Raw genomic sequence first — 9,885 nt, forward strand, 5'->3', positions numbered from 1 at the left:
CAGCCCCGCGGAGCCGGCCTGGGCGGACTCTGCCCGGGCGGACCCTGCCCGGCAGCCCGGCGGGGGGCTGCTCACGGCAGGCCCAGCGCGACGCCCCGGCCCGCGCCCTGTCAGCAGCCCGAAGGCCGGCGGGCGCCCGCGGGCCGCGCTGGGCCCACTCCCCCCTCAGGGGCGCGGCGGCGGGTTCCCCGCTCGCCTCCCCGCCGGCCGGGCCCGGCAGCCCGCCCCTCCCCGGGCCGGGGCCGAGCGCGCCCCCCGCCCCACGGCCGCGCTACCTGCTGATCTTCTGGGCGAAGGCGCGGCGCTCGGCCATGGCCGCGCTGCGGGGCTCCGCGCGGCCGCTCCTCAGCGCTGGCGGAGCCGGGGAGCCGGGAATGGGCGCCGTAATGCTCCGCGGAGGCGCGCACCCGCGCGGCGCAGCCGGCCCAGCTCCCACCCTCGGCGCTCGCCGCGCCCGCCCGCCTCCTCCCCCTTCCCGGGCAGGGGCCGCTCCTCGCAGACATACGGCGGGGCGGAGTGACCGTCCCCGCTCCCCTGCCCAGCCCCGGTGCCGGGCCCTCGGCCCTCGGGGCCGGCCCGGTTGGGCCCCGCACCAGCGGCCGGCAGCGAGGCGGCCTCCGCCCCGCCGCGCTCGGACGGGCTGCTCCGCGCTCGCCCTCGCTGCCGCTTCATCCCCCCAAGAAAACCGAGTGGGTGGGGGTCCCCACGCGTGGCGAGGCGGACGGCGCTTCACCCCGCCAGCGGCCCCCCGCGGGGCCAAGCCGGCTCTCGGCGGCGGGGGAGTGACCCCGCCGGCCGGCCTCGGGCAGCGGCTGCACGGCCCCGGGCTGCCCCGGGCCCTCGGCCGCCCGCACCCCGGCTCCGGTGGCCGTCCGTGCCATACCCTGCGTAAGGCACCAACTGTCCCTTCAGAAAAGCTAAAAGCCGCCCCTGCCGGGGAGTTAGAAGACAACTGGAACAGCGTCACAGCCACCTTTCCATCCGAAAGGGCCATTACTACCAGTCTCCCCGTAAACGTGTTGTATTTGAGGTCATCCTAATGGGATGAGGAGGTGGAGGGTGGGGAGGTAAAAAAAACCCCAACACTATTTTGGGACTTTAAAAAAAGATTGACCCTAGGACACATTCTGGCAGATAATTCAAAGTCAATGCTACACGACACATGCTGTGCATTAATCTAAACCAAAGAACTATTAATAGTAATCCAGGAAGTGTCCAAAAGTAGCGAGTGTTAATTCATCCCATTCCATCTGTTTGCATTGTGCTAATGTTTCCAGCACACTGCGACTGCAAGATCAGTATACCAATTTTTCCACTAGCAGAAGCCACTGATTTCCAGCTGCACACAATTATTCTGCTTTTCTGTTTGTATGTGTTTACACAGGGAATGTCAGACCCCAAAATCTGCAAATATATACATGTGTGAGTAATCCCACTGGAGTTAATCAGACTCTGTGCACATATAAAGTGAATCCCATGTGGGTAAGATTGTGGCCCGCTACAGAAATGTGCTGTCATCCGTTACACAGATGCACGCACACACGTGCACACAGATGGAGATGCTGCAAAGCAAAGACCTATTGTACACCACGGAGAAAGGGCTGCTCTTCTCCAAGGGGGAGGGGAGCAACTATCCCACAGATGTCTGCCAAGACAAAGACTTTTCCTCTGGAACACTCTGCCTGCCCGTAGAATTGCACACAAGATAAGCCCACCTCACAGTGGGGACAGGGTAAGCCAATGAACCATTTACCTTCTCATATCTGCACAAGCTGTGGGTGCCCCATCCCTGGCAGGGCTCAAGGCCAAGCTGGACAGGGCTGGGAGCAGCCTGGGCTGGGGGGAGGGGTCCCTGCCCATGGCAGGGGGGTGGGACTGGGTGGTCCATAAAAGGTCCCTGCCAACCCAAACCATGATGTGACTCTATGAATAAATTCTCACACAGAGTGTGCGCGCTTGCAAGAACAGATCCAAGCATGAAGGACCACCAGAAATGTTTCATCTTTCCCATCCTGCACCCCATATGGAAGTTCCTTTCCAAAATGGCATCAGTCTGAGATGCAGGAGGGCTAATTTAGTCCTGCCTGAAGGGAAAACATCACCACCTAACTCTTTCAAACTGAAAGTGGGAATCCTGCATTTCTGGAAAGGGAAATTACCTTACTGCTGCCAGGAGGTGCAAAGAGCAGTCCGGCCCCAGAAGCCCTGACATACAGAGCACAGAGTATCCAAGGTCAATCACAAGACCTCTTGGATTTTAGGTTTCATTTTCCCCTTGTGTCAGTTACTACCACAGACAGAAGAACTTGGTTAAGTTGTGGGACATGTAAAGTCAGCTCAGTATCATCACCAAAATCTACGTACAGCTTTTTTTTTCTACAATTGATTTGTTAGCGTGGGCCGTTTAAAGACTGAGGGTACACTTCAAAATGCAAGTAATGACACGGGTGACTTTACATCTCTGCCTGATGAGCAGGAGTGGCTTAGCCTGAAGCAGCTACTCACCATCCATACCACCTGTCCCCTCCACACAGGTGTCCGAGCTCTCCAAAGTCTGTAGCATGAGGACTTAAGCAACGAGTTGCTGAGTTACGATGTCACCTTTGCTCATCTGTCAGTGACCTGCTCTTCACTGACTTTTTCTGCCGCTTAGAGCTTGGCCAGATGAACTCTGGCAGACTTGATTCCAGCTGCCCACCCACCTCTGTGCTGGAGGCAACTGACAGAAGAGCGGTCAGATGAGACATGCCTACACCTCAGCCGAGCCTGACAGATGTGCTCTGACATCTGAAACCGCGGGGAAGGAAAGTCTCTGTGTGGATACCAGAGTTTGAAACTGCTAGCTGAGGTGGGGACACACCTCCTGCTCTGCCACCCTTGCCAGAGAGGCCACAGCCTCACTGGAAGAGCAGGACAATAACTGGGAGCAATAGAGCTTTGATGCGATAGTCTCTCCTCGACAGTGAAGGGCCCCTGCACTAATTGCAGATCATCACTGCAGTAGGCTGCAAAGCTAAAATGCAGCAGGGGACAGAAGCCCACCTCTTTATGAACAGTTTGTCACTCATCTTGTCAAAGCATACAATGTACAGAAGTATCAACAGAGATTAGATAGGGTGGAGTTAGTTTTTTTTAATGTGGAACATCTATGTACAAAGATGAAAAAACTAATTTTCAATTCAAAGATACAAAATGGATATACAATAGATCTCTACCAAATACGGTATGTATTATGTGCTCTCAAGGGAAGGGTATTGCTTTGCAGATAAATAGGCTTTCTCCATAGAACTGGTATAAATATGAACAAAATCCCTCAATTCATTTAAGAGGCAACATCAACAAGTGCATTTCAGAAAAATAACAGAGATTCCTCATTACTTTTTATACAGTAACAGCCTGACACAAGTCTACAAAGTTGGTGTCAATGACTTTGAATAGTTAGAGACCACTGAGGTTGGTGGAAATGCACACATGACCTTGTAAAGAGAACCAAGAGCTTCTATAGATTGACTCTAAATTCTGTAGTGCGTGGAGCATTAATCAAAAGAAGTCAAGGAAAAAGGGAAATTGGGGGGGGGGGAGGGGGGCAGGAAATGCAGTCTTTTACTGTTATAAATCCAATAATGCCAAACACTAAAATTCACGGTATCAACAAATCCTGCCTCCATATCACTGGCAAGTCAGCATGATCGATGTCGTGGCAACACCGTTATTCCCAGTACTAAGGTGAGTGCTGCCACAGACAGGCACTGTGAGTCACGTAACTTTTCTGTCTCATTTTCTCATCTTAAAAGCAAATTAGTTGAAGGAAATGTTTCATCTGAAGAAAGAAACTCATGCTTTGCAAAGAGGAGAATGCGACCAATTGGACACAGACCTGTTACCTGGAATTTCAGTGTACAAAAAAAATTTCTCCAGGCATCTCTTTAAGAACTAGCAGCCTTCTCCAATTCAAAAACAACTGTGGTGTGGCAAATTTTACCTGCAGTAGGAAACAGAACTATTTTCTTTTACATTAGGGTGAAACTGCATGCGATTGATTATGTATTTGGAGTGTTAGGCTGCTTATTTTTCATAAAGTTGTTTGTGCCTGTGTATTGTCCTCAGGGGTGACTGGCATCTCAGCATGAGGGTGAAGACAAATCAAGACGACCTTCAGTGGAGGGACTGTGTATACTGCAATTAATACCTCCATCCAGCTCAGCTTAATTTAAATTAATGTTTGGCTAGAGGCTACATATTTCTAGTAACCAATTTAAACCTGAGAACTTTATCGACATTATGAGCATTCTGAAGTTACTCTGCCTTAATATGTTGCAATTCTTCATCATGTTTTAGAAAGCAAAGAAGGAACGTAGCTTGTTCTATACAGTAGAATGCATCAGTCTTTGAAAGAGATCACTGCCTCCAAAAAGGAGTTAGCCCATTTATGCAGCTGTCAGCAATAAGTACCTGCTGCTCCAGGTAGGTGGTCTCTGAGAAGCTGGGGGGTGATCCTCACCTGTCCTGGATGTGGTAGTACTCCACCAAGACAAAGACTGAGCATATAGTAAATTGGGAGTTGAGGGATGCTGTGAAAGAGGATGGGTCTCCACTGTAGCTGTTTCATTTCCCTTCTAGTAACCTTGCTGATTTGGGGGCTGGGAGGAAGCCCAGCAATTTATCACAACATGGACTGCCATGTTGAAAGTCACTTTTTGTTCTTCTCTGATAAACCATGTAACAAAAAGGTGACACATGAACAGTTCAGCCTACATTTGCGAGCTGCATTTGGGCTAAGCACCTATCTGAAGTTCATGGCCTAGATCCAGTGCTCCATCAACACACATGTATCCGTGAAACAACATGTCTCACACTGAAGGGGTGTGAATGAAGAAGCATTTCAATCAATTCACCAGGGTATGGGGTCCATAAACCACATGCATCCTTTAAAACACATAACCAAAATGCTTTTTGTATTGAGAGTGAATTTTACTTGGCTATAATCAAACTTGGTAAACACGTCATGCAAACACAGACGTAACTCTTTGAGCCTGATAATTATAAGATTAAGTCCTGCAGAAGAAAAATCTTTTGGATTGTAGCCATGAAACATTTCGCAAAAAGCGAACTGATCCTGTGCCTTGTTTGCTAGCAGTCTATTTACTCAGTCCATTGCTTCCTTGTTCTTCTTACGTAAACTTCCTCAAAGCAAACACTCTGAAAACATTTTCCACTGAAAACGTGTCCAACATAATTCAGTAAACAATGTAGTAAATAAGGGATTGCAAATTCAGAGAGCCATCTACTGGCAACTAAGTGAAACGAATTAAATTAATTAAGGGCCAAATCTTATGTCTCTCTTTGCAAATATTTTGCTTTACAGACAAGGAACTGCACATGTGTAATATAAACTGTAAAGCATCATTATCTTCTCAAGACATGTCTGGCAAGAGTGAAGATGCTGGTGTTCTCAGAGCAAGAAAGAGCAGCCTCATTTGCCCAGTGCCCAGATTCTGACAGGCGGATGAGAAACTAGGAGAGTAAAGAAGGAGTAAGGACTCTCCAGGTGCCTGCAGCCTTCACTACATCCCTCACATCCATGTTAGTTCTTTTATAGATGACTCAAGTCAGGCATAGCAGAAGCTAATGACAGCAGAGCTTGAAGCAGAGCCAAGGTGCCCTGAGTACAGCATTTTAAAGACCAGTTTTATAGGGAATGGTGGTATTCATCCCAGACATCAGAAGACCACGAGGGAACCCCGTGGCAAGGAAGGGAGATACTTTGTAGTTCTGGACACCAAATCAAATCGTATCAACTATTGCACAAAGCAAAACATTCTGCCTAGAGCGGAATCTCCCAGCCTGTGAACCTGACCCACAGGAGGATCATGCTTCTGCTCCCTGGGAGAAGCACAACAGTTCCAGGCACTGGTGTTATTTGAAGATGGGGGAAGCAGCAGTGGTGTCTGGTTCCTCCCTTTCTCTTGGACATACCTCCAGAATTTAGGTGCAGCAGCTGGGTAGCCCAGCAGACATTGCAGCAGGAATGGTGGCCAGACTCATACTTCTACAGGAGGAAGAGTTCCTTTTGAAGAAGAGATGGAAATTAGAATCCTCAGCTGCATTAGCCTTTCTGCAGCCTTCTTTGTATGGCAGTACTTGATGTCTGCATCATTTTTGCCTTTATTCTTTCTCTCCTGGCATTATTACTTTCAGATTTCTTCATTTTAATAGATGGGTTCATGAACTTAAAAGTTCCTCAGATAAGGACTCACAGTCTTCCCAACCAAGCTTCCATTAATTTCTGCTCATGTTTATAATTTTCAGGTAGTTTATGTTTCTACTCTGAATATAGCTTACAATCTCTCCCAGTTTAATACTCTGTAAATGCCACTAATATGGTCTTTATTTACTCTTTCCAGGTATTTAACTAAGATCTTAAATTAAGGGTAGCCTTGGCACAGATTCTTACAGGTATCCTACTGGAGCCTCCTCTTGCTTAGCCTAATCCTAGGATAAAGTAAGAAAATCTGGGTTTGGATGTAGTGAGCAGTATGAGTAGAAGCATGCTGGCTAAATCAGTGGAAACGAACACCTCAACAGCAACCTAGCGAGGGGGTAGACTCACTCGGTCCCTTTCATCCTGCGTTACTGCTTGAAAGGATGGCGCACAAACTGCTGCCACAGTGGTTGCACAGGCAGACTGACGTAACCAGGCATGTGAGCAGATCCACACTTCGGTAGACATGTGAGTCTAGTCCAGAAAAGGACCTCGGGGCCACCCTCAGCAGACAGCATAGTCAGAGTCTGGGCATGCAGGTGGGAAAACTTCTAGAAGCAGCTTGGGAGAATCCTTTATGCCCTGAATGGATCCCTCAAGCGTACATGCTGCTTTGCTGCTTTATGGTGTGCATGCATTGACTATTAACCTTGAAGATCCCAAATTCTTTGCGAAACCCATGACATTCTGGAGCAACAGGCTTGCTTCAGAGACAAAAGATTTCTCATAGCTTTTAGTTTTGAATCAATAATGCTTCTCATCCTTATAAAGCTCCATATAATTTATCTAACCATTCTATTTCCGGTAGTGTTGCTAAGCGCAGGCAACCCTTCCACAAGCACGTCTGAGGTTTTCTGTTCTTAAATGGGTGGGAGCAACCTTATTGTCATTTATTTTAACAAGTAGTTCTGTAAGCAGCAGAACTAACATAGCCTAGATTCCAGTGTTTTCCCTTTATCCTATTCCACAGTGTCTTTCTACCTGAGCAGCTATTTCCACAGAAACTGGAGGTATTTACTATCTCTGAAGCTCTGCAAACTTGATTAAATTGCAGAGCAGTTTCAAAACTTTCCAGAGGGAAATAGATCACAGATGGTTTACTTCCCTCGGAAATGAAACTAAAAATAAATGAGGAAAAATTCTCTTCTTTATAGCTCCTTGACCCAAGGTCTGCTCTGTTTAGACAACAGGCAAATGGGTGTTTTGGAAAGCACATACTGTTGGCCAAATGTTTAACGGTCTTTTCTAAATATATTGCAGATTATTGATGAATGCTTAGACGACTTCCCACAGGCGATCTGGTAGGCTAGTGGCAGATACGGGATTACAAACTTCATTCCCCTGACTGCCCAGCAATTCGGTGTTATCTTACCATTCTGCAGTATTTGGTGGGTGAATGTTGTGCAGCCATGGCATCTCTAAGAACCATAATGCAAAAAGTATCCTCTCTAGCGTTTTGTCTTCTTGGCATTGCTGCTTGGCGTTACCCGCTTGGTTTACCTATTAAAAAAAGCAAGACAATTATATTTTCCACAAACACAGATTTTAAATATTTCCTTATTAGTAGTATATTAACTTAGCAGAAATGGAGCTCAAAGATGGTTTGCATGGCCTTTATGCCATTAAAATGTTTTAAGTGTAAACTCTGTGACATTTGTTAGAAGTTTGTTGAATGCAATGTTTTCTCCCACTCCCTCCGCAAATCTTTCCTACAGAAATAGTAATTAATGAATGTGAAGAAAATCCTCTCCTTGCAGACAGTTATTTATGGTTGCCTAAGTAATTATTTTGCAATCAAAGCTTTTTTGTATGATCTGACTAGTGCAAAAAGCAGAAAATAAATATCTTCATTCTCATAACCTGATTGCCTGAGGGATTTACAATGCATATCCAGATGGCATATTGTGTGGCCTATGAAATCAGGGCATGGTTATTAAATTTCAGAGCAGGAAGGTGCAGGCAACTAATTTCAGGCAAGGGAATAGCCATTTCATCTGATCACCTAAATAATTTTTTGTTCAGCATTTAGCCAAATCCAAGCCACGTTAGCTACTCAGCTCTCAATATTCAAGACCATACACAAACAGACAAGCACATTCATCTTTGTCTTTGAGAATAAAAGCAAAGATGAAACTTTAAAGAACTATTATTCCTCAAACAGGTCATAAAATTCTGAAGGTAGGAGGCCTGTTTCCTTCCGCACTGACAGAATACCCACTACTGTGGGGCCACAGTCCTTCATGAGTTTAGTACAAACAGCAACGTGGTTTTTATTTTTAAATCTTTATCTTTGCTTCAAATATAAAGACATATATGGTGTGCGTGCCACTTTCTGTGTATTACCTCTCCTTTCTAGTTTTGAAAAGGAACAGTAACCACATGTGACTGTTCTTCCAGATTTTTTATCATGGTAGTGTTATTACTATCATGCCACTATACAGAGATGCTTGCTGCTAGGGTCTGAAGGATTCCTAAAAGACATGAGAATTGTGATCACTAATTTACTGGAACACAGAAATGAAGTGCTGTTAGTAAGGGCAAGCAGTGAGCTGAAAGGCAGGGGAAGGATTACAAAGGTGATCTGCTACTTTCCCACCTCAAACCAATACCTAGACCTTTAAAACAAGACATTGTCTGCTTTGAACATTAATACCTCTTTACTTATCACATCTACTACGTGAAATATGTTCTGTGAGATTATGCAACAAAACCCAACATGAAATACCTGAAACGTCCATGCATTTGTACTGAAGCTTAATTTTAAATCATGTGCTATAATCGTGTGGTGATTATAAAAAAATAAAATTAGTCTGATCATCTTTGACCAGCAGAAGGCAGTAAAATCACAAAATGAAAAAAAAAAAAACAACTAACACCCAACCTTCTGCATGAACCCAAACCTGTGCTGTTGAGTGCCCAGAGAACGCAGGCACGTCGCCCTTCCCTCACACTGCCCTAGGATGTTAGGCAGCAGTGCCAGTTGCAGTTAAGAAATTCAAGTCACATCCTTTCCAAATCCTGCACTTTTTTTCTTTTTAAACCCTTGGCTCCTGATACAGCCAATTATTACTTTTAAGCAGCTTAAGAGAGATGAATGAAGAACCTACTTTACAAAAGACTAAAACAAACCCCAAAATCCTCAGCACATCTAGTCTAGAAGAGAGGAGATGTAGTTACTCTTACATACTTTTAGAAAACAAATAAAGCAGCAAGTTGAATTGGAAAAGATGGTTGGTATGTGAACAAACAGGTTATGTGTTCAGGCTGGAGATGTAAGTGCTACTGGCCCCCAGAGAACTTGGAGATTCCGGAACCATTTTGCTGTAGTGGAGTCAAAGAACAGACCATTAAAAAAAAAAACAAAACCCACACACAAAAACAAAACAAAAACCAAAACCAAACTAATACCCGAAAAACAAAAAAACCCCACACAAACCAAACGCCAATAAAAAAAAGAAAAACACCTTGAAGCGACAGCTGGAGAGCCCGCGCGGGCCTGTATGGCCGGGCTGGTGGGGCCTGACGGCGGGGCTGGGCTTCCCGCGCAAAGCCTGCGGCCTCCCGCGCTGCGCCCGCCTTCCCGGGGGCCCGCCTCAGCCCGGCCCGCCTCAGGCGCCTCAGCC

At 46.5% G+C, this 9,885-nt stretch overlaps 1 protein-coding gene and 1 long non-coding RNA gene across 9 annotated transcripts in view; both read right to left on the reverse strand.

The window, feature by feature from the left end:
• Positions 1 to 411, reverse strand: part of DOCK7 (dedicator of cytokinesis 7) — a 107,009-nt gene extending 106,598 nt beyond the window's left edge. For all 8 annotated transcript variants that reach the window (XR_008734725.1, XM_055724500.1, XM_055724499.1 and 5 more), the window contains exon 1: positions 276 to 411. Coding sequence is in view for 7 of the 8 variants with exons in the window: in XM_055724500.1 (XP_055580475.1) it covers positions 276 to 313 (38 nt within the window). In the remaining variant the exon portion in view is untranslated. The remainder of the gene's footprint in view (positions 1 to 275) is intronic.
• Positions 412 to 3,122: 2,711 nt separating this feature from the next.
• Positions 3,123 to 9,857, reverse strand: LOC129737175 (uncharacterized). Its single transcript, XR_008734726.1, has 4 exons — positions 9,727 to 9,857; positions 9,450 to 9,583; positions 7,635 to 7,762; positions 3,123 to 6,067 (listed from the first exon to the last, which is right to left on the reverse strand). It is a non-coding gene; the product is annotated as an uncharacterized LOC129737175 (long non-coding RNA).
• Positions 9,858 to 9,885: the final 28 nt, after the last annotated feature.

This window comes from Falco cherrug, chromosome 12 (genome assembly GCF_023634085.1).
Source record: "Falco cherrug isolate bFalChe1 chromosome 12, bFalChe1.pri, whole genome shotgun sequence".
NCBI lineage: Eukaryota > Metazoa > Chordata > Aves > Falconiformes > Falconidae > Falco > Falco cherrug.